The 26,118-nt window shown below is 42.2% G+C and overlaps 5 protein-coding genes across 6 annotated transcripts; all 5 read left to right on the plus strand.

Moving 5' to 3' along the window:
- Window positions 1-234: 234 nt before the first annotated feature.
- Window positions 235-6,007, plus strand: LOC306698511 (palmitoyltransferase ZDHHC7-like). The gene is made up of 8 exons (XM_079162830.1): window positions 235-441; window positions 1,242-1,306; window positions 1,489-1,824; window positions 1,921-2,045; window positions 2,260-2,356; window positions 2,902-2,983; window positions 3,057-3,187; window positions 3,416-6,007. Exons 3-8 carry the CDS (start codon window positions 1,495-1,497, stop codon window positions 3,593-3,595), a joined length of 945 nt encoding a protein of 314 aa, XP_079018956.1. The 5' UTR covers window positions 235-441; window positions 1,242-1,306; window positions 1,489-1,494; the 3' UTR covers window positions 3,596-6,007.
- Window positions 6,008-8,069: 2,062 nt separating this feature from the next.
- On the plus strand, window positions 8,070-12,239 carry LOC306698507 (uncharacterized protein; the record flags this gene model as incomplete). 2 transcript variants are annotated; one of them, XM_079162826.1, is made up of 3 exons in its annotated part: window positions 8,070-8,900; window positions 9,581-10,154; window positions 12,137-12,239. In XM_079162826.1, exons 1-3 carry the CDS (start codon window positions 8,708-8,710, stop codon window positions 12,237-12,239), a joined length of 870 nt encoding a protein of 289 aa, XP_079018952.1. In that variant the 5' UTR covers window positions 8,070-8,707. The 2 variants fall into 2 exon arrangements, with proteins under 2 accessions (XP_079018952.1, XP_079018951.1); XM_079162825.1 differs by lacking the exon at window positions 12,137-12,239 and having other exon boundaries at window positions 9,581-12,093.
- Window positions 12,210-15,185, plus strand: tmed6 (transmembrane p24 trafficking protein 6). Its single transcript, XM_079162836.1, has 4 exons — window positions 12,210-12,523; window positions 13,733-13,859; window positions 14,435-14,610; window positions 14,836-15,185. The coding sequence occupies exons 1-4, from the start codon at window positions 12,311-12,313 to the stop codon at window positions 15,070-15,072; spliced, it is 753 nt and encodes a 250-aa protein (XP_079018962.1). The 5' UTR covers window positions 12,210-12,310; the 3' UTR covers window positions 15,073-15,185.
- Window positions 15,186-17,318: 2,133 nt separating this feature from the next.
- Window positions 17,319-20,335, plus strand: LOC306698515 (uncharacterized protein). The gene is made up of 2 exons (XM_079162835.1): window positions 17,319-17,453; window positions 18,230-20,335. The coding sequence occupies exon 2, from the start codon at window positions 18,238-18,240 to the stop codon at window positions 19,096-19,098; it is 861 nt and encodes a 286-aa protein (XP_079018961.1). The 5' UTR covers window positions 17,319-17,453; window positions 18,230-18,237; the 3' UTR covers window positions 19,099-20,335.
- Window positions 20,336-20,757: 422 nt separating this feature from the next.
- Window positions 20,758-25,696, plus strand: LOC306698508 (uncharacterized protein). Its single transcript, XM_079162827.1, has 2 exons — window positions 20,758-20,862; window positions 23,152-25,696. Exon 2 carries the CDS (start codon window positions 23,158-23,160, stop codon window positions 24,142-24,144), a length of 987 nt encoding a protein of 328 aa, XP_079018953.1. The 5' UTR covers window positions 20,758-20,862; window positions 23,152-23,157; the 3' UTR covers window positions 24,145-25,696.
- The last annotated feature ends 422 nt before the right edge of the window (window positions 25,697-26,118 follow it).

The raw sequence follows: 26,118 nt of genomic DNA on the forward strand, positions 1-26,118 counted from the left end.
TTTCTTGTAATCTGTTTTTATATTATATTTATATTATTTGTAGTTTTCTGTGTTTATTTGAGTCCAAAAAGGGCAATAATGGAATATTTGTAGTGGGTGTCCTTCCTCCACCGGTCACCAGGGGGCAACAATGAGCCCACTCCTCACATGAACAAACTTCCACCGGAGACACGAAGGTGAGATTTATTATTCATGATTTATTATTCATCAGAAGCGTTTTCAAACGTTATTTTTTCTGGTTCACAAGATGAAACGCTTGAAGGATGAAGAGCAGCTGGTTGTGTTGACAGATGTCAGTCTGGTTCACCGCTTAAAGAGCAGCTCACAGCTGCTTCCGTGTTTTCTTCTGTGGTGACGTGAGTCCAGAATGAAGCCAAAATAAAACACAAGATATCACATTCGATTGATTTAACTTTTTTTTCTACCAGGAACTGATTTTTGGTGAGTTATTTTACTGAACTTAGTGCAGATTGAATTAATGAACTCCCAGAGCTAAAGATGGATATGTTATGCTAAAGCTCTGTGTAGCCTCGTGAAGATGCTGTTTAATTCACTTAAATTCATGTTTAGTAAATAATGTGTCACCTACATCATGAACCGTCTAGTAGCGTGGACTACGGGTGTTGTGTCGGTTCACCTGCCAGGTGCTAGATCTCTAAAAATAAGAAGCATTTGTAGCCAAAACACATGACAGCTAACGGCTAACACAAGCTAGCTAACGGCTAACGCTCATGTAGCTAGCTAGCTAGCTCAGTAGTCATGCTACTGCTGTCGTTACATCGTCCAGATGTAACCGGATGTACTTCATTGAAGTTATAACGTTGATCTAAAGAGTAGCTAAATGTGGCTAACACACAAGGCTAAAGAGGTTATGTGGCTGCTAGGTTTGTTATGCTAACGTGTTAGCTCATGCTAGGTTAGCTAAATATTGTGTTGGTGTGATGTGTTTTACACACAGAGCATACACGTCAACGTGAGTCTGAATCTAGCGACGTACATTTACTCAAGTGATGTACTCAAGTACACATTAGAGATACTTGTACTTTACTTGACTATCTCTATTTTATACTACTCCTAGTCCACTGCATCTCAGAGGTAAATACTGTACTTTATACTGTACTACATCTCAGAGGTAAATACTGTACTTTATACTGTACTACATCTCAGAGGTATATATCGTACTATTTGTGCAATGTGGTATCTGAATACGTGTACTACTTCTTGACCTTTTGTCTCTGCAGCGATGTGACTGATGTGAAGTGACTCCAGGAGGAGAGATGATGAGATAAAGTAGAGGAACTTCTAAGTAAGTAAAGATCCTCGTGACTCAAGCTGGAACCTCTGAGACGCATCATCACTTTAATAATGTTATGCAATACTTTTATATAAATAGGAAAGAAAACAAAGAATATACGATTGTACGCCTGGAATAAAAGCACTTAAACAGAAATCATTATATTACTTTAACCTGCTCGTGTCCTCCATCAGGGCAGAATGTCCTCGGGCCACAGGCAGCGGGACGTGGAGCAGCAGCGCCCCCTGCTGGACGGCAAGGAGGAGGACGAGGAGGAGAAGGCGGCGGCGGCGCTGGAGAGGAGTTCCCGCGGCGAGGCCGAGCGACGGCTCTGGTTCATCCAGGACTGCTGCGGCATGGTGTGCGCCTTCATCACCTGGTTCCTGGTCTTCTTCGCCGACTTCGTGGTCACCTTCGTCATGCTGCTGCCCTCCAGGAGCTTCTGGTACGCCGTGGTCAACGGGGTGCTGTTCAACAGCCTGGCGGTGCTGGCGCTGGCCTCGCACCTCCGCACCATGCTGACCGACCCGGTGAGGGAAGCTGACGGGACGCCAGCTGGAGGAGTTTGATTTAAAATATGTAACAATCAAATGTTTTCATCGTGTCTCCTCCTCTCCTCTCCTCAGGGAGCCGTTCCTAAAGGAAACGCCACTAAGAAGTACATGGAGAGTCTGCAGCTGAAGCCCGGAGAGGTCATCTACAAATGTCCAAAGTGCTGCAGCATCAAACCAGAGAGGGCTCATCACTGCAGGTCAGACGGTCTCAACCTTTGGGAGGTTTTCTCTGAATCTGCCCGGAAGCAGAACGTTTAGAATCAAACTCCCGTCGCTCCTCGTCTTGAACTTGTTTCATCGTCTGTTAGATGTAAAGGAGGCGGCTGAGGTGTTTTTTAAAGCTGTAAATGAGTTCTTGTAGCTCGGTGGTAACCCTTCCATTGTTCTCTTCTTCTTCTTCTTCTTCTACAGTATCTGTAAGCGCTGCATCCGTAAGATGGACCACCACTGTCCCTGGGTCAACAACTGTGTCGGGGAGAAGAACCAGCGCTTCTTCGTCCTCTTCACCGTGAGTTCATCCACAACCGATCCAACCGATCAGACGTCCACTCACGTCAAACATTTAAGGGAACCTACAGATGTTGTTGTTTGTCATTTAGACGGACAAGGTTGTAAACATTCCTTCATAATCTATTATTAATACTCTTCATGTCAAGGGCTTCATGTGTAGACTGTAAATGTGAGCGACAGCAGGGTTTGTTGTCAATAACAAAAAGGTTATTTTGCTGCTTGCATCAGTGACGTGTTTCCTTTTCTTAACGTCGGGAACCAGCCAGTCTTCATCTGCTGACTGAGGAAACGACAATGGTGACGTGTGCGTGTGCGTGTGCGTGTGCGTGTGCGTGTGTGTGTGCGTGCGTGCGTGCTTGCGCGCGAGAGAGACTAGTTTAGACGACGTTTAGAGCTGTTTTGTTCGTAGACGATCCTCATTAATACTCGTGTTAGACGTTCGGCACCACAGCAGGCTGAACCTGAGAGACGTGTTCCCCGTTAGACCCCCTCAGACTCTGAGGCGTGAACAGAGTGAAGAGGTCTGCTTCTCTTCCTCCTCAGATGTACATCTCCATGATCTCCAGCCACGCTCTGGCTCTCTGCGGGTACCAGTTCATCACCTGCGTCAGAGTGCAGTGGAGAGGTGAGTCCTGACGGATGATTTGAACTCGTTCGTCTCAAGCTGTACTTCACCGGGTTGTGTTTCTGTGGAACAGAGTGCAGCGACTTCTCCCCGCCGGTGACCATGATGCTGATGATCTTCCTCTGCATGGAAGCCCTCCTCTTCTTCACCTTCACGTCCGTGATGTTCACCACTCAGCTCCACTCCATCTGCAACGACGAGACGGTGAGGACGTCGTACATTTAACTGTGTGTGTGTGTGTGTGTGTGTGTGTGTGTGTGTGTGTGTGTGTGTGTGTGTGTGTGTGTGTGTGTGTGTGTGTGTGTGTAACGAGGTTGTGTGTGTGTGTGTGTGTGTGTGTGTGTGTGTGTGTGTGTGTGTAACGAGGTTGTGTGTGTGTGTGTGTGTGTAACATTATTGTGTGTGTAACATTATTGTGTGTCTGTGTTTTAGGAGATCGAGCGTCTGAAGAACGAGAAGCCCACGTGGGAGCGTCAGACCCGCTGGGCTGGTCTGAGGTCTGTGTTCGGAGGCCGCCCCTCTCTGCTGTGGGTCAGTCCCTTCGCTGGACTCAAACTACCAACCCTGCTCCCCAGACGCAGCTGGAGGGGCGGGGCGGAGTTCTCCGTCTGACGAGCTGTCAATCAAACCGACCGACCAACCGCAGCGCTGGTGAAGAACCCAAAGAGTCCAGATGGGTTCTGTAGAGACTCTTCTGAGCGGGAGAGTGGAACCAGCGTCAGACTACGAGATGTTTGGGCTCCATCTTTAACCTCTGACCTGCTTCCTGTCAGCTGGGGGGGGATGATGTACATCCTGGTACTTAAGACCACCGAAACAAGGACCCACGCGACGCTACTGGAGGTCTAAAACTCAACAGGAACCTTTTAAAGAAATCATGTTTGAATTCTTCCATCAATGCGTTAAACATTTAGATGTTTTCAATCACAAAAAATCCTCTTTTTTGTTTTTCTTTCCTTAAAGTTGCGATGTGGAAAAACTCTAACTAGTGAAGATTTACAGTGTTGACGTCTACGTAATGTGTTGCAGAGACATCTACTGAGATTAGCATGCTAACCAGCTAGCGTTGGCCCTTTTTAATACCACTTGTTTCCGGTAGAGAGTCACTGAAGACGCCGCGACAACCTCGGTGAAGGTTTCGGCTTCTTAGTCGACGTAACGTTCGACTTTGTCGATTTTAATCGTCAGATCTGCAAAAGTTTCTCCACAAAGAATCAAACTAAAGCACCACTTCACATGTTGTTTACCAGACTTGTGCTCTTAAGCTATTTGGAAATAAGAAAAAGACCAATCGACTCAATAAATCTCGACCTCTCGGTCGTTAGCATTTCTATTGGAGTAGATGTCGCTAACTCCAGTTAGCTCAAAGTCAGCCGACGCTAACTACAGATTATGAGATATCAGCGTGATTTTGACCGGCTCTCTTGAGTTTCAGCAGTTTGGTTGAGTTTAGCGTGCAGTTGTCTTTTATCTAATAAATGTGGATTTTATTTATTTAGAGTGAAATGCTGCCTCCTACTTCTTCAGAGCGGTCAGATGTTACACATTCAGACTGTAGTGGCCATTTGTCCAATAAATCAAACAACCAAAGCTCCACTGATGCTCCGTGGGTTCTAGTTCAGACAGGATTCAGATTTTTCTTATTTATTTTGTAAACCAAACAAATAAACTCTTGTCTTCCGCTGTCTCGTGAAGTCGTCTCTTGAGGTCTATTATTCCGTTGAGCGCGGTTCTTCTCAGTGCTGAGCGTCACTTCCTGTCTCCTCCAGAGCGAACAGAAAGTGACGCTGCGGATGAAGAGCGGTTTAGGAGTTCTGCAGAGATGCGGGTTAGCTTCCTGTCTCTGTCGTCGGTGAAACCCTTCTTCTGGCCGAGCGTGAACACGCTGCGCTTCATTTTGCAAACCTTCTTTGAAAACGTGTGCGTTCAGCTCATCAGTGAACTACAAACCACGGAGCATCAGCGGCCTTTGAATGTTTGATCTATTGGACAAATGGCCACGACACAAACGTTTAAAGACAACTTTGGATGTTGTTTCCTCAGAATACACGACACCTTTTTGAATTCTCTCCCAAACCTCTTTTACTTTTCCCTGTTTTTTTATTTTTGTGAGTCTTCTCGACGGCACAGCTGAGCCCTGAAGAGGTTTCGTTCACAGAGAAATGGTCGTGAAGGTTCTCGTTCCTCGTGAACGTCGTAAACGCTGAACTAACGTCCTGTCTGACCTGCATCCTCAGCTGTACTTCGTGTTTAGTGTGAATTTGTAAATAGCAACATGCTAACACGCTAAACCGAGACCCTGGTTGAACGTTATAGCAGCAGGTTAGCATTTAGCATTTAGTGATGCTAACAGCCTCGCAGAGCTGCTAGCATGGCTGCTGACTCTTGAGTCTTGTTTACTTTCAGAAACTCATCAGAACTACAAATATGGAGTAGTGGACTCTCTGCTCTGTTGATTTAATCACGTGTTGGTGCCGCTTAAGAACAAACGAGCGGCTCCTTCCTGAAGCTCTCTGACACGTCTTCTGTTTGGAAAATGTAAACTGTTTGATGTTTGTGGAGAAATGCTTTGTTCTGTGTGTGACGTCATTACAATCATTCTCAGACTACAACCACCAATCAGGACCGGCCGGCTGGTTTCAACGTGTTTCTCTGGTTACTTCATGCTGCTTCCTCAGGGCAGTTTTATTTACTGTGTTTTCAATAAATGATCTTCCACAAACTCTTTTAAAATGTTTTACTTCTCCAAATGTAATCAGAGTGTCTGCAGATCCTGAAGAATAGTCTTAATTAAATAGTCTTAAACACAGAAAAAAACATTTTTAAAGTCAAATCAGTGCCGTGCTGCAGATTTGTTTTTAATTGTTCTGATATTTAAATGATAAAAGATCCATAAATCTAGATTCTTATTAAATAGAGAGGATGTGTCATTTTACAGAATGCATTTGAGCGGCTGCACTTTATTTGTTATGAGAGATTTTGGAGCCTTTTTACAAGTTGATTAAATAAAGCGAGTTTCTTTCTACCTCTAAAGAATCTCAGCTTCTCTCTGGTTTTTATTTTCTCTAGATTATTTTTGTTCTGACAGTTTAATGCCGAGATATCTTAAACAACTTCTGACCTGATTGTTCTTCAGTCTACTCTGGATCCTCATGTGGGACCAGACGGGTTTACCATTAATAAACATGGTTATTAAATATATATATATATATATCACACATTTAATCACTACAGAACAGAACAAACGTGTGAGTGAAAATATCTGCAGCAAATCAGCAGCCAGAAGCAACATTTAAATAATCACCGGCTGTGAGGAAAAGCCACAGTGACCCCTAGTGGAGCGGAGGAGTAACCTCAGGAACGAGACTTTAATAAAATGAGCTGAAGAAACTCGTCTCATCCGGACCCTCGGTCACTATTATATGAATCATTTATGTCATATTTAATGTGTCGTAACTCTGTGAATTCTGTACACATGACATCTTTCACACTTCATCCTGATGGAGGATCCTCCTCGGTCTCTCTCTTAAAGGTTTCTTTCTCTTTTCTCCCTTTTAAAGGGTTTTTTTGGGAGTTCTTCCTGTTCTGATGTGAGGGTCCTGGGACTGAGGATGTCGTATGTGAACAGATCGTAAAGCCCTCTGAGGCAAATTTGTGATTTTGGGCTGTACACAATAAAATAAATTGAGTAGTTAGTCTTTTCCTAACCCTAAAGTGTTTTTGTTGCCTAAACATAACTTCTAAACCCCTAAAACAATAAAGTACCTGTGACAGATATGGAATTTAATATTGGAAAGTTAGGAGTGAAACCATTTAGTTGCTCAGTTTGTAGAAGATTCCTTCTAAAAGAGGTCCTTAACGGCTCTTATGAGACATTCAGCTTCAGCAGCGACGTGGTCCCACACACGACAATCCACGCCGGAGAGAAACCATGTAGTTGTGACAGAAGATTTGCTCACCTGCCAAGTGTCCAAAAACACGTGTGTGTGTGTTGGCCGGAGACGCTGAAGTAAAAGAAGAGATGCTTGTGAGAGTTTGTTGCTGTAATTCTTCTTGTGGGTCTCTTGGTCCTGGGACTGGTGTGCAGGTTTATTACAGATGTTTTGTCCCGACAATAAACCTCAGGACGTGTTCCTCTCGGGAAACACAATGTTTAAAATGATAAAGGTCATTTCAGCTCTAAAGTTGTATAGTTTTATGTAAAGAGATAAAAAAATAATTAGCTAATATTTCACCCAAAACAGAAGAAAAAAATATGAAGACAAATGTGTGTGGCACAAGGTCAGGGCTTTTTGTAATAGATGAGCAAATACATCATCATTCAGGATAAATAACCTAAATGTGATTTTAAGTAGAGTTAGTGCATTTTTACCATTTTACTGTTATGATTCCATTATTATTAATTAAATTAATTTTAAAATAAATAAACCAAATTCACCCTAACCTGTTATTATCTGTTATAATCTGATGTATTTATATGAATTCAGATCATATACTTCAGTTAAAGGTACCACACTGTGAACCTTTGACACGACAAGTAAAAGTCTTTCATTCGGATGTTCTGCAACACAACGGCTGCTAAAGATTAAACACAAACTAAGTACAAACTGCTGCTCACATGATCAAAAGTAGGTTTTCACGTACAAGGAATTTTCCTTTGGCAATATTGGTGCAAAACATGAACATAGTAAGGGACAATTAAATAAAATCATGTAAAAAATATATAGATATAGAATCTGAGAAATTTACAATAAATACATGAAAAAATACTATAAGAATATTTAACATATATCCGATTTGAAATGAAACAGCTGTGCAGGTTTTAGAGGTGGTAGTTTTTTGTGCAGAAATGAGCAACACTATCTCAGGAATGTGCAAAGGTTTACAGTATGAAGTGTAAAAAGAGGTATAAGCAATAATAACCCCATAATCTACTAAACTGTATGATATCACATTCACAACATTCTGCTGCACAGCTAATACACGGAGACATGGCCAGGAAACAATAGTGTTGTCGCTTTTATTTTGAAGGAGAACTGGTACCGGAAGCAGTTCACCGTAGCTAGCTTAAACATGAGTAGCCTGCTTTAGGAGGTTTATCTCCTGGTCGTTGTTGTAAACCGGGTTTTCCTCGTGAGTCATGCTCTTCTCGTCACGTAGTTCATTATTTACATCGTAGTGAACCACCAGAGCTCGTATGTTTGACGGAACGTGTCATTTTCAGGACGTTTCCCCTCAGAATCATCTCCGTTAGCCAAGAATTCTAAGAGAAGTTAGCGTAGCATGCTAGCTGGAAGTATAATTGACATGTACCTGTTTTAGAGTTTGGGACTTTATTTATGTATCCTTTAATTAATGTATTGGGTTCATTTAATTTAGTTTTAATATATTTTTATCCTCGTAAAAATTAAAACTCAGTCCACTCCTCGAAATGATTTTTTTGGTGTGACACCGGAAGTTCCCCCTCTTATTTTGAAGTGCACTTCCTGTTGTGGGTCCAGACGGAACTCGGCAAAAAACAGCGTTAATCAGACCATTATGTATATAAACGTGTCTGAATAGACTCTGTGCTCTTACGTTTATTGAATACAAACGTCTGAATTGTCTGCCGGTGTTCTACTGGAGCTAATGACGTTAGCTTAGCTTGCTAGCTGGAAGCAGTGTCAGCGTGAACGAACCTCCTTTTTTAACGAAGTTTGTTTGGAGGAAAAGTTATTAAACAAAATGTCTAAAGTCCAAATGTTGAGAGCTTTTGTCAACCAGCGACTAACTGCTGCTGCTGAGGAGATATTCGGCGTGTTTGAACGAACGATAGCAGAGTACGAGGAGACACTCGAGTTCACTTCACGAGAGAATCACCGACAGAGGAAGCTGCTGGAGGCCGCTTACAACCCGGAAGTCCGGTTACACAGAGCAGGTGTGTACTGTTTCATTGTTTATTGCCTCTTTGATCTGCTGGAGGAAGTATTCAGTAATTTACTGAAGTAAAATCAATTATACGATTCTGTGAAAATTATATTACAACCAGTTCTCTCTAGTACATTTATTTAAGTGTTGTACTTAATTTTGTCATTCCAAAATGTAAATATTGTACTTTTTACTGTTTTATTATCTCTTTAATCTGCTGGAGGAAGTATTTAGTACCTTTACTTAAGTAAAAGTACTGATAAGAAACTGTAAATACTGAATGTAACCAAGTAGTTTTACTTAAAGATTGCACTTAAAATCCTTCAGATTCTATTCCTGGATTATTAAGAATCTATTAATCATGTCTATCTGTGTCTATTTGAGTGAAGTCAAAGGATTTGTGCTCAGAGTTTAACAGTCTGGAGTCTTTATGGGTTGCGTCCAAAATTCCATCTTAACTTTCTATTTTTCAGAACTACATTTTTTTTTTGGAAGAAAATCAGCTAAACAGCATTTTTCTTTTGCTTCAGGCTCAATCAGCATTGTCTTTGACGGTCGATAGTGACCTCACAGACATGTAGATAAAACATAATGAATACATGAAACATATCAGATTATGTGAAGAGAACCCTGCTAACATGAAAGTACAGTTTTGTAATATGTGCACACGTATGTCTTTATCCTCCACAGACGTCCAGCAGCTGTTGGTGGTCACAGAAGAGTTTCTCCCTGAGCAGCAGGAGTGGATCTCCAGTCTGGACCAGGAGGACCAGGAGGACCAGGAGGACCCAGAGCCCCCACACATTAAAGAGGAACAGGAGGAACTCTGGACCGGTCAGGAGGGGGAGCTGCTTCAAGGTCTGGAGGAGGCCGACGTCAAGTTCCCATCCGCTCCCGTCCCTGTGCCGAGTGGAGAAGACGAGGAAGCCGCCGCTCACGAGGAGACTCGTCAGTCCTCTGAACCCGAGACCGACGTCAGCAGCGAGTGGGAGGAGACTCGGGGACCTCGGTCGGGTTCAAACCCTCCTCTCAGAAACAAGGAAGCACCTTCTCATGATGCTAAACGCTGCACGGGAAACACGTCAACCAGCAAACGTTTCAGCTGCTTCGTTTGCAGAACGAGTTTCGGTACCAACAGCGGTTTGGTGCAACACGTGAGAGTCCACGCGGGAGAGAAGTCGTGCAGTTGTTCCGTCTGTGGTCAGAGGTTTTCCCGGAAGTCGTCTTTATTGACTCACATGAGGCTTCATTCAGATGGAAAACGGTACAGCTGCTCGCTTTGTAAAACAAGTTTCGGTTCCAGCAGCAAATTGTCCATACACATGAGGATCCACACGGGGGAGAAACCCTTCAGTTGTCCCGTTTGCAGTAAAAGATTCGCGATACACGGAAATCTAAGACGGCACTTGAAGGTCCACACGGGGGAGAAAGCGTTTAGTTGTTCGCTTTGTAGTAAAAGATTCACACAAAAGGGACATCTGAGGCAGCACTTGGTCGTCCACACCGGGGAGAGACCGTTTAGTTGTTCGTTCTGTAGTAAAAGATTCACACAGCATAGTAATCTGAGGCGACACCTGGCTGTCCACACACACACGGGACAAACCGCTCAGGTGTAGCGTTTGAGATTTACACGACTCTGTTTCACCGAACATCAACGGTGAGCGAGCAGAAAGAAAGGAAGCTGCAGAGGTTCCTCTTCAGCAGGACTGAAGTACTGAAGGCGGGACTTAGTTCAACACTGACCGGCTACGAGCGGACTTAAAGTCACGATGGGGAACCTTCTTATAGTGTTGGTTCTGTTGGTCCCTGTGGACTAAAGTGGTCTCTGAGCACCAGAGTCTCTTTAGAAAACCTCTCATGTTACTGCAGCAGGTCTGACAGTCTGCTCCTCTCAGTCCTGGTTCTGGTTCTCCCGTTGCCTCCCTTCCCTCCAGCGGGTCCAGCAACACGTCCTGGGTCTCCAGCAGCGTGGTGTCAGTGTTGACTCCTAGAGAGGAGAAGCTCTGCTCCTGGAGGAGGAGGAGGAGGAGGAGGAGGAGGAGATGTTGCTGCTGCTGGGAGCTGAGCTCTCCTCCTCCCTCCGGAGCTCAGACTGCAGGTCCGAAGCTGCAGGTGAACCCGGGTCTGGGTTCTCTAGAGATGTTCTGATACGGTTCTATCCTTCCCGATAGATATCCCGATACTTTCATGTTGCTTGATACCAATTACCGCTCCGCTAGTTTCACAAAAAGTGCCATAAATGTATTTTTTTTTAAACTATCTTTATTGGCGGCGTCGTAAACAAAGGAATGTTGAGTTGTCTCTCTCGTCAGGATTCATGTGATGCTTTTAAAATGATGATGAAGTGAATTCAGACCCTGAAGCCGGTGTTGGAGTGAACCTCAGACTCAGCTGACCGGTGTCAAAGCAGCACGTGGACGGTCATGTGATTTATGAACTTGAACTAATCTCATCATCATGTGTGAAATATGTGCGTTTCATTCTGTATTTGGGTTCTTTTGGTTCATTCTAGAGTCTGAGGAGTCTGATTTACCTCGTTGTATGTTAAAGAAGGTGTGTCCTCGTCCTCGTCCTCGTCCTCGTCCTCGTCCTGGTGTGCAGGTTTATTACAGATGTTTTTTTGTCACCTGACCACCAAACGGATCCACAATGTGTGTTAACATCTGGAGGAAACTTTCTGCTTTAACTTTATAAACGTTTAGGTTCTTCAATCTTATAAACTGCATCATATTCTACAAGCTCTTCATGCGTTTCAGTAGTAGGAACTAAATGTTGAGTATTTACATTTGATGCAACTTTTCATTTCTATTCCGATATATTTCAGACTGACTCACATTTTACATCAGAGACGAACGATGAAACCTTTAATCTCGACTGAGCTGGTGTCACGTTTCACATAATAACACCAGAATAGTGTCTAATATCTCATTATGTAATGATTGTGTTTCTTTATTTAAATACACTTGACACTTTTACATCTCACTTCTTTATAGCCCTGTTATCGGTTTGTGCACTTTATTTTATATTTTATTTTACTTTTTTAATATGTTTCTATTTCTGCACTGTGTTGATTGTTTAATGTTAATCACCTTCCACCAGGTCAAACTCATTCTATGTGCAACAACTCTGGCAAATAAACGCTTCTGATTCTGATACTGATACTTAAAATCGTCTAGAAAATAATTCCGTCTTTTTTGCCACCAGACTGATAAATCAATCATTGGTCCGTTTTGTTCCTCCTCTCAGTCTTGTGCAGAGTGAACAGCTGTTCCTCTCCTTCACCGTGACTCCATCTGTGATCGCGACCCACTTTTCCCACCGTCGGAGGCGACATGTTGGTGCCGGTTAATCATTTCAGATCTCTCCACGCTGACCTGAAACCTGTTTCACGTAGAGAAGAGCTGCTCAACGCTTCCAGACATGTTGTTCAGGATCCTCTGCTTGTTCCTCGTCCTGGTGTTTCTGGGTCCGGTTCATGGCGGACCCCTGATGGACCTCCACCCCAACATGACGGACCAGGAGCTGTTCTGGGGCACCGACCAGTACGACTTCTCCGTGGTGCTTCCCGCCGCGGGGTTGGAGTGTTTCTGGCACTTTGCTCACCGCGGAGAGAGATTCTACCTGAGCTTCATGGTGAGAAGAACCACGAGGCCTCGACACAGCTCGTCCTCTTCATGGCTCCTCTGTTTCAAATCTAATATGCTTATTTACGAGATTAAATATCTATTTCACAATGTTTTCCTACTTTTAAGTAAGTTTGCCCTCAGAATACTGAACATGTTCTACCAGAGACGTGGAGATGTGACTTGAACGTAGAGAGGGACACAAAGGTCATCGGGTCATTAATACCAAGATGGTTCATCAGCTTTGTTCAGCAAATCATGATGTTATGAGAGATCAAGAGTGTCTTGAAGAAGTGAGCAAAATGTTTTCATCGCATTTCATGGCACATTTCCACTAAATGCATGCGTGTGTGTGTAACACTATAATCAAGTTTTCACACAAATTTAGTGCAAATTTTAACCAAATTTCCAGAAAATGCACGTTATTCTATTCTATGCGTGTCCATCCGTTACTGTTGTGTGTGAATATTTTACGTCTTTATCTTCTGCACTTTGTCTGAGAATATTTGAGCGTTACAGGAATGATTTAAATAAAATCCTTTGGATTTGATTGGCTCTCTAGAAAGTGGGCGGGCTTAGAGTTTAGGGCGATATGGAGCTACAGAGGCCCGACACACACACACACACACACACACACACACACACACACACACACACACACACACACACACACACACCTACTTAGATCAGGAGGACGAGGGGGGGGACAGATTAAAGTGCAAAAATAGGTTAGAGGAGAAAATATGTAAAACTACAGATTTTATTTGATATATTTGGCTTATAAGAGTTACTGTGAATAAATAACACAGGATTAAAACTGGAGAAATGTATTTTTCATTTCACTTGATCTTTAAGTAAACAGCTGCTGGAGGTAATTCTCCTGTTTCCTCCTCTTCACTTTAAGTCAAATGCTTCATTTATGTCTCTTTACGTTTTTTTTTTTTAATCGAATCACCAACTTTCTCTCTTCAGCCAAACATATAAAACGTTTGCTACATTTTGAATTTCCACTAATTAGGATTCATCTTCTGGGCACCATGAATATTCAGAGTGAACTTAGTTTTTAACAGCAGAATTACAGATTTTCATGTCATCCACCCACAAAATCTGCTCATGTTTCCCTACAGTGTAATATAAACATACGAGGTGTAACTCTGCGTTGTACTGACCTGTCTGTCTGTCTGTCTGTCTGTCTGTCTGTCTGTCTGTCTGTCTTTAGGTCCAGTGGGTGACGGGAGTCGGCCATGACAGACACCTGTCTGTCACCGTCAACGCTCCCAGCAGTCTAATAGTGTCGACCGTCGATGACGCCAAGGGTCAGATCAACTTTGAGGCCGAGGAAACGGGTAGCTGTCTGTCTGCCTGTCTGTCTGTCTGTCTGTCTGCCTGTCTGTACATCTGTCTGTCTGTCTGTCTCTCTGTCTGTCTGTCTCTCTGTCTGTCTGTCTGTCTGTCTGTCTCTCTGTCTGTCTGTCTGTCTGTCTGTCTGCCTGTCTGTCTGTCTCTCTGTCTGTCACAAACTGTCTTTTATTTTCTCACTTCCTGTGAATGAAGCTTCGTTGTGTAAATACTTTTTAGTGGTAAAAAAGTAACTAAGTACATTCACTTGAGTACTGTACAATTTTCAAGGTACTTGTACTTCACTCGAGTATTTCCATGTGCTGCTACTTTATGCTCCGCTACGTTTGTCTGACAGCTTTAGTTACTTTACAGATTAATGAAATGATTCTGTAAAACGAATACTTTTACTTCTGGTACTTTGTGTTTATCTTGATGTCAATACTTAAGTAAGTTTATGTGAGTCAATTTTGAATTGTAACTTTTATTTTTTATACTTATTATTTCTACTTTTACTAAATTAAAAAAACATCCAATGGGTGTCACTAATGATATGTACTGTGTGTATATTCTCTCTCTCCAGGTTTCTATCAGATGTGTTTCAACAACTTCCACAACCGCTTCGGCACCATGCAGGTCTTCCTCAGCTTCGGCGTTTACTACGACGGCTACAAAGACGCCGCCACGCGCCAAGAGGAGGAGAAGAAGAAGAAACAGGAAGTCAGCAAAGACCTGAACAACACACTGAGCTTCATAGAGGTACACGCACACACACACACACACACACACAGGAAGTATTCAAACCCTTTACCTCAGTAAAAGTACTAATACTGTGAAAATACTCATTTTATTGAAAGTGTTACTTAAAGCAGGTCTCTGTTGTTGTCGTTGAAGTCGTCGTGGCCTCAGTAACTGTAGTATTCGTAGTGATATTGACAGTATAGCAGCAGTATAGCAGTAATACTTGCAGTATTTTTGTTGCAGGACGCGACTCACAAAGTGGAGAACCACGTGTTCCACGTGTTCCGCTACTACAGCTTCGGCCGCATGAGGAAGAGCGCCGACTACTTCCTGCTGCTGTCCAACTCGCGGTACGTCACCTGGTGGTCGGTCGCCCTCGGCCTCCTCATCGTCGCCTCCGGGTACCTGCAGCGCCTCTTCCTCCAGAGACTCTTCGTCACCCAGACCGGCACCGAGGAGGAGAAGAAGCCCCGCTGCTGACGCACTCAGGGGGCGGGGGGGAAATACAGATGTTCTACATGTTGTGTGTTTTTTATGTACTTGTGTTTCTTCACGCCGCGTCAATAAAACCTCACTGCGAGATGATGATGTGAGCAGCGTGTGGTGTTTTCCTCGGGCCGGTGCAGTCGGTTCTAAATATTCCAGTTCAGCCGATTGTTGCTGGTTTTTGTGTGTCGCTCCGACTTTAAACTGTCCAAACACACCAGACCTGGTGGCAGGATTTGCAGTCAGACGGCTCTTTCTTCTTTCAGCTACGCTCTCCTCACCAGACTCCATTGACAAAAACACAAATTTAACCTCGCAGAACACGGGAGCTGCTGCTGTTGTCTCGTTGTGACACTTTTTTTAGTTTTTAAGGGACACTTTTGATGAACTTCTGTGCAGAGATGGGCAAAAATACATCAAAATGTATTTTGATACAAAATACCCCCAAATAAATGTATTACAACAAAATATAAAATGCTGGTGCCAGAAAATGTAACAAAATACATGTATTTTGTATTTAAAATATAGGAAATACTTTTTCTGTTTTCTCACCATGTGGTATAGCAGAGCATTCAGGTTTATATAATGTACACAAAGCTCTGGTGAACCCCACAAAACTGAAGAACAGTCACAGAATGTCAGTGTAACTAAGCAAAGCTATTGAAAGACAACAACTTGACTGATTATGTATATATATATTTGTATTAATGGGACTTAACAGCCCATAAACTTTGGCTTTGTATCAACAAGAAAATATTCATCACATATGACAATCTCCCTCTTCCTATAGCTAGCTACTCCACTGATAAGCTAACTTGCTAAACACGCACTAGCCTAGACAGCATGCTAGCGTCATTAGCATGTTAGCATTGATCGCTAGTTTGATATTATAACCATCACCATGTATATACAATAGGCTATGTAGCCAGACCCAGACATAAGTTATACATCAAGCTAGTTGACATCTGTCACACTCAGATACAATATTTAACTTGACAGACAATCAGCTGAACTTGAAGATCTGAAGACTGAACTCGTGAACTGTTTTTGGATTTGTGGAGAAAGTATTTTGAGTATTTTAAATACAAAATTACTCCACTCTAAAGTATTTTGTTACAAATTACGTTTGATTTTTAATCGGCCCTATCAAATACAAATTACAAAATACTCAAAAGTAATTGAAATACGTATTTCAAATACAAGTAATAGAAATACTGCCCATCTCTGCTTCTGTGCTGGTACTGTTTACTGTGGGTGTAACGGCCCCTCCAGTCCTCTAGGGGTCTCTGTTGCTTGTCCTGGACGTTTAATTGTCTTGCAGGATGTTGGTCGTCAGCTGATGGTTCATCAGCTATGAAGGCTCATAAACATGGACGGCTCTTTCTCAGCTGACACAGCTGCTGTTCCGTGTCGTTGGTTCCAGACGTTTTAGTTAAAGGCGTTCTTTAAATGAAATGTTCTTTCCACTCGTCTGGTCTCCCGTTGATGTTGAGTATCGCCTCACACAAACCCCACTTCAAAACATCCAAACTCTCACTTTGAGAAGCTGTTGTACTTTTTGCTTGAAAACATACTTTAACACTTTTTAAAAGAAGTGACAATCTAATTTCAGTCAATCCACTAATTGTTTATTCTACACATTTTTTCAGCTCTAATTGTATAAATTGTTGTAGTTTAATTTTAACGATGCATCATATGTTACATATGTTACTTTGTGCAGTAAAAACTACAATATTTCCTTAAAAGTAAATACTCAAAGAAGAAGTACCTCTGATTGGAACTGAATTGGTACTTGAGTAATTGTACTTTGCTTTGTTCCACCATGTTCAGTGACGTGTGTCCTCCATGAGTGCTTGTGAACAAAATAATCTTTCTTCTTCTTCACTTTCTGCTCTCAGTGAAGCCGTGTGACCGCGGCGTCTTTCTTTGTGGTATTGAATGTATTTGTGACTAATAATCTCTGAGCTCTGATGCTTTTTAACGGTTTCATTTCATGTGCTCGTCTCCTTCATCGGGTTTGTTTGAAGTGCTTGGACTGTGGTCGGAGGATCACTTTGTATTGTTTGTTTTTTTTCGTCTTGGTCTCTTGAATCAGAATGTTTGTGGTGTATTGAGACGTGCCTGACTGGTTTATCTAAATAGTTTTGTGGTTCATGGTTGAATGAACGAGTGAACGTTCATCTTAACTCCTACAGCGCTGAACAGGATGAGCAGGTTTATCAAACAGTTGTAGTGTCTGTGTCACGGTGTGCGCACGAATGTAACATGAATGTTTCAGATGAATGAATCGAGAAGAACGGGGAAGTTGCGGTGATGCTGAAACACAAATGTTCGTTCACTAACTCTGAATTTGAGTCAGACAGGAGGCGGTTCAGGTAAATAATCTTTTACGGTGTTTTTGATTATTTCTCCACAGTTTTTGGCTTTGTGACAATTAATATATTAATCAGATAATCCATTTGGTTTGTTTTAGTTTGCTGAAGAAGTACAATTATTTTCATTAAGGAGCATTGAATATATTTTTTAAGAAAGGTTTTGCTTGCTTTAATCGTTCCTCTTTATGCTTTAAGATGTAACGTCAAGACGGGATGACAGAATCCACAGCCCTCATTCTGTACACACCTGAAGCTAATATGTGACTTTATAGAGCGGATGTCTTCTAATATTAGTCTTTTTAGTTACAGATTCTCTCTTTGTTTTACTGTCACTTCACCGCAGCTCAACATGGAAACACAAGGGAATGTTGTACTAAAGATATTTACATGATTTGTCCAAATCAGACTGCTGAAGTCTCATATTATAGATAATTATTACATTTAGAAGTGCATTAACAAGGGATCTAATGGCCACTATGAACAGGAGGACTGATTACAAGAGACAAAACCGGTTTGATGTTAAAGTGTCACCTGACTGTTGTTTAAATGTGAGCTCCTTTTAATCCTTTTGTTTATTGTTGTACTTGGAAATGACTTGAACTCAAATGGCTCGCCGCCAAAATGATTTCTCAAGCGATTTGATTCTTGTCTCATGAAAACAACACTCGGCTCTCTACAGAGAATTGAAGAGGTGCTTTCACAAGACCTTTTCCTCCACAGATGAGTTTCAGTTTTGTTCATTTCATTCTAAGCTAACTGCCTCTCCGTCTCCGCAGCTTTAGTCATGGATTTCGTAGACCCGATCTTGACCCTGTGCTTGGGCATCCACCAGATGGCCGGGAACGTGAAGGCCAACAAGGAGCGCTACCAACGAGTCGCCGAGAGAGTGAGAGCGCTGGAGGAACTGGTTCTCACCGTCAAACAAAGAGGGCCGGGCCAAATCTCTGCGGTTGTGGAGAACGCTCTGAGGGAACTCTGCAGCACTCTGGCCTTTGCCAAGCGTGTGTTGATTAAATATTCCCAAACTAAAAAGGTGAAGAGCTTCCTGAAGTCCGGCAGCATCAAAGACGAGTTCCGCGAGCTGAACGAAAGACTCTCCGAGAACTTCCAGGTCCTGTCTGGGGCCCTGCAGATCGAGCAGGTGAACATGCTGCACAGAGTCTGTGAAACTTTTGGTTTCAATGGACAGACTCTTACTGGCACTATGGCCCCAATGTCTAGCCCCACAGCCCCTACGCCTCTCTCGGCCCCTACGCCTCTCTCCAGAACCGCGTCGACGTTTAGCCCCAGACGTCCTACGCCTCTCTCCAGAACCATGTCGATATGTAGCCCCACAGCCCCGATGCCTCTCTCCAGAACCATGTCGATATGTAGCCCCACAGCCCCGATGCCTCTCTCCAGAACCATGTCGATATGTAGCCCCACAGCCCCGATGCCTCTCTCCAGAACCATGTCGATATGTAGCCCCACAGCTCCGATGCCTCTACCTGGAACCATGGCCCCCAGGCCTGTCCTACACGTCATGGCCCCGTGCCCCGGGGCCCCCGTGCCTCTCACCACACTTATTGGCCAACTGATTGGGTTTCCACCACAGAATAACCCTGTTGTGGGATATTATGTGGTCAACAACTCTTTTAACTCTTAAAGCGAAAAGTGTGAACAGCAACAAATGATGTTTATTAATTTGATCATTTTTATATATAGATACTGTACTTTTTACTGCAGCTTTTTAGATTTAGGTTCTACACTACCGTTCAAAAGTTTGGGGTCACCCAGACAATTTCATGTCAATTTTCAGTTTCTTCCCAATGTCTCTCATGGAATAGCTTCATTTCTAAGAACAAGAACAGACGGAGAGTTTCACATGAAAGTTCTCTTTTTCTGGCCATGTTGAGAGTATAATCCAACCCACAAATGTGATGCTCCAGATACTCAACTAGCTCAAAGGAAGGCCAGTTTTATAGCTTCTCTCACCAGCATAACTGTTTTCAAGGGTTTTCTAATCATCAGTTAGTCTTCTAAGGCGATTAGAACTCTGGAGTGATAGTTGCTGGAAATGGGCCTCTATACACCGATGTAGATATTTCATTAAAAACCAGACGTTTCCACCTAGAATAGTCATTAACCACATTAACAATGTATAGAGTGTATTTCTGATTAATTTAATGTTATCTTCATTGAAAGAAACAGTGCTTTTCTTTGAGAAATAAGGACATTTCTAAGTGACCCCAAACTTTTGAACGGTAGTGTATATAAAATACATATGAGCTCATAAAATATAATAAAATACTTATTGTATTTTATGAGCTCATATGAACCATTAGTGTCTAGTTTGGACCCCTTGTCATGTTTCCGATGTCTATGAGTTGTTGTCAGTTTCACCAAAGAGACATTTACTCTCTTTAGCCGGCGCTAAATGTAGCGACCGTATCACTCCCGTCTTAGCATGTCTGCACTGTTTACCAGCAGGATTCAGAATTGATTGTGAGATTTTACTCATTTAATTTGATCCAGCTGTATTGCGGACTCATCATGAGCCGGAACGCAGCCTTAGGTCCTCATGCAAAGCTCTGATGGTCGTGCCACAAGCCAGGTTCAAGACCAAAGGTGACTGAGTTCTCTCCGTTAAGAGCCTGTACTTTGGAACAAACTGCATGAGGAGATTCGACGAGCCAAATGAGTTTAATCTTTGAGATCCCTTCTAAATACACACTTTAAAAAAAACAGCTTTTATGTGAATCACTCCCTTTCCACTTCTAAGTGTTTGTAATGTTTTATCTGTTCTTAATTGTCTCTCTGTTTGTTGTTGTGATTGTATTGTATTTGTTCACCCATGTAAACTCCGTTTTTAGAGAAGTGCTATATGAATAAAGATTAGTATTCTTTTCTGCAGAGGCAGTACTTTTATTTTGATAGGTTAGGTATATTTTCTTCATGATACTTTCGTACTTCAATAAGACTTTTACTTGTTATGTATCGAAGTATTAAAGTAACTTTAAATTGCTGGACGGGTACTTGGTTTTAAGGAAAGGCGCTGAGTATTTTTTACACCACTGGTTTCCCTCTGTTTTCAGTCTTTATGCTAAGCTAAGCTAAATGCTGTCAGTTTTTACCGTACGGACATGCGAGTGGTATTAATCTGCTCGGCTGATTCTTCACCAGGAAGCTAACAAGTCGATTCCCCGAAATGCAGTTTCCCCATGTGATTAATAACTCTCACAGCCTTGAACGGGACAATCAGGTTTAACAAAGAAAAAGAATGTTGTGTATGTGGCACTGCGTTGGCACAACATCATAGAGGCCAAGAATGTTTCAGCAAAACATCTGAGAAGGAACTGGTGCTAAACCACAAATACTTTCATTTTCACCAACTTGCACACTTGGATTCAGACGAGCCGTTCGACAACAGGTAAATATTCTCTTACATTATCACTGCTGTCACATCTAAAGAAAATAATATATTATAATTTAACAGGTAATCCAGTAGGTTTTTAATTGTTTATTTAGCTGACGGAGTAGAATTCTCTCAAACCGTAAAGGAAAGGTTTACTGCTTTTGACCTCCGTCAACAATATTCTGTTTCAGTCGCTGCTTATCTTTCATCAGGCTGAAAACTCACCTCTTCAAGAAGTACTAGCCTGAGCCTTCCACTTAGCACTTATTGTATTGGTATTAGTTTGTTATTGGTATTAGTTTGTTATTGGTATTAGTTTGTTTCTGTACGTTTGCTCTGGTTTATGCTCTTAGATGCTTGTTTAAAAAAGGAGATGCACTTATGACTTCTGGTGACTAGTAGTTCTCTTGAGTACCGATGTTGAATACGCTTATTGTAAGTCGCTTTGGATAAAAGCGTCTGCTAAGTCACTGTAATGTATTCTGGCGGCCATATGAACATTTAAACTGGCTTTGCTTGCTTTAATTATTTCTCTGGTGGCCATCTAAAGATCTCTTTATAATGTAAGTGATGGGGGACAAATTCCACATTCCTCCTTCTGTGCAGAAATACGTTTCAAAGTTAATCTGAAGTTAATCTGTGGGCTTTTTCCTCCCAAAGTTACAATCTTTTTAGTACAGAATTCTCTTTTTGTGTTTCTGTGTTGAGCTGCGATGAAGTTACATTAACACAGAGAAGTTTTAGTACTAAAATGACTGTAACTTTGGAAGATATCCACATGATTTGTTTAATTCAGACTGCTGCAGCCTCATATTAACTTATTTTAATGGCCACTATGAACAGGAGGATTGATTACAGGATGCAAAAGCTGTTAAGATGTTCATATGAGCACCTTTAATCCTTTTTCATCTAACACATTTCAAAATGCCCAGATTTGGAGACACTGTATGTGTTTTACCGTGGATAGCTATAATACATGTCATGGACTGTTTTACAGAAACAATGCACATACATGTAGACCTATATCACACCTACAATAAATCTGTTGTAGACAGGTGTTAAAACCAGATGTTGGAGGTTGTTGTGCAAACATATACCATTTTGTGTAAACACAGTGCTAACAAAGATGTAGCTAAAGTTGAAAACAGTTTTTTCCTGTAAACCTTTCATGGAGATCTTGAAAAGTCACATAACAAAAGCACAGGAGAGATTATTGATATTTGCTTTCGCTCATTTGAAACTCCGCCCACTCTCTCAGAAAAGATCTCTGTCATTTCCCTGAAGTGACAGAGAATCAATTCTGGGAAACTATAGAGATCAGTCCAAGAAAAAAAAGTATGTACTTGTACTTTACCTGACCATAAAGATCTTATGCTACTTTATATGAGAAAATGTAACAACTAAATGCTTTATCTACACACTCTTGTACCAGTTCAGTCATTAATACTGACTCACCAGATTTGTAAATGTGCTGATGGTTTAATTTCAAGTACACAGAAAAGAGAGAGGAGGCCTGCTGTCCTGTGATTTTAATGCTACACTGGTTGCAGAAAATGAACCGATAAAATGATAAACTCCACAGACCAAAAACAGAGATAAGAGAGAGAGAGAATATTGGACTTGCATCCATCAGGTGACACAAACACGAAGACTCATCTGTGATCAAAGCATTTGGGTTTCGGTTGGCTCGAAGCAGCCAAACAAAAAGTTATTTAGCGACCACTATCGCAACTTCCATGTGCACGAATGTCGGGCTGAATAATGAAGCAAAACACACAAGCTCTATCTGGCACTTCCAAATATACTCCGTGGTTAATTAAGCAGAAATAACACAAAGCAGAACAAAAATGACTTCACTTTCAACCTGAATGCACCTTTAGAGTTCTAGATGTTGCTCTGTTTGGATCAAATAGTGAGCAAATTATATATTTTAACAAATGTATTCGTCATTGTGAGGGTAAAAATAAAAGGAAAACTAATCCAAAAAAAGGTAGATGAAGGTGGTAAGAGAGAAGAGACTAAAAGAATCAGCTTAAATTAACCCGCCGATCCAGGTGCAAGAGATCAGCTAAGAAGTCTCCACCCACCTCTACCTGCAGTCAACCTCCAAAGTAGTGAGTCACACACCTCAGCTCCAATTCATCAGACTTACCTCCTTTTTAATTCACTGATTTACTTCAGCTCAGGTCAGTTCAATTGGCGCAATTTGCGGTTTTTGATCATTTCAATTGAGTTCAGTCTGGTTAGGTTCACTTCACTGTTGCACCGGTTCAATCCAAGCTAACCGCCTCTCTGTCTCTACAGCTAATCATGGATAACGTGGATCTATACCAGTCCCCACTGGACATGGCCTTGAACCTGTGTTCAGCAATCTACCAGATGGCTGACAATGCGAGGTTCAACAAGAAGAACTGCCAACAAGTCGCCCAGAGAGTCAAAGTACTGGAGGGACTGGTTCTCACCCTCAAAAAAAAAGAGCAGGACGGAATCTCTCCCACGGTGGAGAACGCTCTGAAGGAACTCTGCAGCACTCTGAAATCTGCCAAGACGCTGATGAAGAAAGTCTCCCAAAATAACAGTCTTCGGGGATTGAGGATGTCCGGCAAGGACGACAACCAGTTCTCCAATGTAGACGAAAGGCTCATTGATAACTTCCAGGTTCTGTCTGGAGTTTTTCTGATTGACCATGGGGACGACCCCAGCAGCATGCCCCCCATGGCGTATAACACCACAGCCTCTATGCCTCAACTCAGCAGCATGCCCCCCGTGGCGTATAACACCACAGCCTCTATGCCTCAACCCATCAGCATGCCCCCCATGGCGTATAACACCACAGCCTCTATGCCTCAACCCAGCAGCATGCCCCCCGTGGCGTATAACACCACAGCCTCTATGCCTCAACTCAGCAGCATGCCCCCCATGGCGTATAACACCACAGCCTCTATGCCTCAACCCAGTGGCATAACCCCCATGATGTATAACCCCACAGCCGCTATGCCTCAACCCAGGAACATGGCCCCCATGGGGTATAACCTCACAGCCGCTATGCCTCAACCCAGGAACATGGCCCCCATGGGGTATAACCTCACAGCCGCTATGCCTCAACCCAGCAACATGACCACGTATCCCCCAGTAACCCCTTATCCTTCACAAAGCCTCATGCCCACCATGGCAATGTCTAACTCCATTCCCCCCTTGTCCTCCGTCCCTTACCCCAATTCCTCTATGGGCATGATGGCCCCAATGAGTTTTTCAACCCAAACTACATCTGTACCAAACTATGGGTTTTTCCCCTAAAACAAGAATAACACGCTGTAAAAAGTGAAAACATTTTTTGTAATGAGAGGACAAAGAGGGATGGGCAGATCATAGAAATAGAAAAAGATTAGAACAGATAGTTCCTTACTACTTACATCTAGACGCAAATCATCCACATACTCTTGAACACTAACAACATAGGGCACTTTTCTATCGCCAGAAAAGCAATTTGTGCGGCACATTATCTGTAACCAGTGTAGCATTGATGGAATTAGCAAGCTTGCTAGCGGACTAGCTTGTTAATTCCACCATGCTGTAGTGCTACACTGGTAGAGAAAATTAGCAAAACAGCGGGCTGGTGGGCAGCAGAGTTAGTCTAACGGTCCCTCTGCCTCACTCATCGTTGCTCCGGAGAAGGACAAGCTAACTAGCTAACTAGCTAACTAGCCAGTCATCCATCGACGAAGCAGTTTACGCTCTCTTCCCATCAATTTGCAAAATCACTTTTCGGGCCACTAGTATTAGCAAATGACAACAGAAAAACAGTTAAATGTCCATTCTACTACTATTATATTCCTATGGCCAAGAAAGCAAAAGTTCAAGATTAAGTATAATTGACGTTGAAGGATCATTAAATTCCAAATAAAACTCCACCGATCTTGAGGAATATACATTAACAGTGACATCATATATCAGCAAATGTGACCTTAACACCAACAGCACTGAAGATATGTGGCAGGCGATCACATGCTACAAAAGAAGGAGCGCCCCCATCATGTGTGAATCCAAAAATGTGTACCTAAAAGTGTACCTAAAACGTCTGCAGTAGTGTTAACGACTACCATCCTGTGGCACTCACCCCCATCCTGATCAGGGGCTTTTGAGAAACTGGTTCTCCAGCACATCAAAAACAACATCCCAGCCACCAGTTTGCATACAGGGCCAACTGATGAAACTGATGATAAACTTAGCTACCTAACCTAACTGGTTATCAGCCGTCCTCACAAACAGACCCCAGCACCTCCTCCACTATTAAAAACCGGAGCCCCCCAGGGCTGTGTGCTCAGCCCCTTCCTGTTCTAATTAATCCTCCATCCTAATATATATTTTGTTTTTGTGATTTTCTTATATTGGTGAATGGGACTGCAAATTACATTTTGTTTCACAACCCTGTTGTACTATGACAATGAATAACCGTGTATCCTTTGTAGCCTTGTGATTGCTGTTAACTAACAAAACTAAGTTTATTGCTGCTTTTGGAGAAGATGTTACAAACTGTTTCTTTTTGTGTCGCTACATGTTTCTTACACTGTTCAGTAAAAGGTGATATGGGTATTTATTCTGTTTGTATTCAATATATGCACTATTCATGATTATGATTATTATTATAACTAAGTGAGGCACTTTATTGTCATGAAAATACTCGTAACCATCTACATGTTCAATGGCTTAAAGGATGTATAGTACTTTAAATGGTGGTGTGTATACAACATGTAAATCAGTAGTAACTGATGATCATGAACTTTATGTATGGAGAACAATAACTACATGTTACAGAGAACTTGTTTGTTAATAAAGGAGCGATCAGTAACTTCAATACTTGAGTGTGGGGAGTGTTTTTGACCTCTGGAACACGTCTGTCATGAAAGATTGAAGTTCACTTCAACTTCTTGTCATACGCTAAAGACAGTTAATGTATAATAATTATTGTTCTGTCTCTAATGATCCGTAACAAATAATCACGGTCATAATCTCTTCATGGCCTTTTACAGATCACTTAGTGAGAAATATCTGTCGCTGATCAGTAAAGATCCACAATTCTTCCGATTTATAGCACAATCTTGTGGTCATTAGACTGATCAACACAGCTGTTATTATTGATGATGGACAAAGATTACACTCTGCATTACACAAGATCAGTCTCTCTGAGTCTCTGTCTCACATTTCCAAAGTCTGACCCACCAACCTCCCACAACCGCTATGTCTCACTCCATCACCATCCCAATTTCTAGC

The sequence above is a fragment of the Pholis gunnellus genome, assembly GCF_910591455.1.
Source record: "Pholis gunnellus genome assembly, chromosome: 7".
Lineage (NCBI taxonomy): Eukaryota > Metazoa > Chordata > Actinopteri > Perciformes > Pholidae > Pholis > Pholis gunnellus.

Coding starts and splice junctions, on each gene's coding strand:
- LOC306698511 (XM_079162830.1), top strand. CDS start 1,495: ATGTCCTCGGGCCACAGGCAGCGGGACGTGGAGCAGCAGCGCCCCCTG. Junction 1,825..1,920: donor GCACCATGCTGACCGACCCG/GTGAGGGAAGCT, acceptor TCCTCTCCTCAG/GGAGCCGTTCCTAAAGGAAA. Junction 2,046..2,259: donor GAGAGGGCTCATCACTGCAG/GTCAGACGGTCT, acceptor CTTCTTCTACAG/TATCTGTAAGCGCTGCATCC.
- tmed6 (XM_079162836.1), top strand. CDS start 12,311: ATGTTGTTCAGGATCCTCTGCTTGTTCCTCGTCCTGGTGTTTCTGGGT. Junction 12,524..13,732: donor GATTCTACCTGAGCTTCATG/GTGAGAAGAACC, acceptor GTCTGTCTTTAG/GTCCAGTGGGTGACGGGAGT. Junction 13,860..14,434: donor CTTTGAGGCCGAGGAAACGG/GTAGCTGTCTGT, acceptor CTCTCTCTCCAG/GTTTCTATCAGATGTGTTTC.
- LOC306698515 (XM_079162835.1), top strand. CDS start 18,238: ATGGATTTCGTAGACCCGATCTTGACCCTGTGCTTGGGCATCCACCAG.
- LOC306698508 (XM_079162827.1), top strand. CDS start 23,158: ATGGATAACGTGGATCTATACCAGTCCCCACTGGACATGGCCTTGAAC.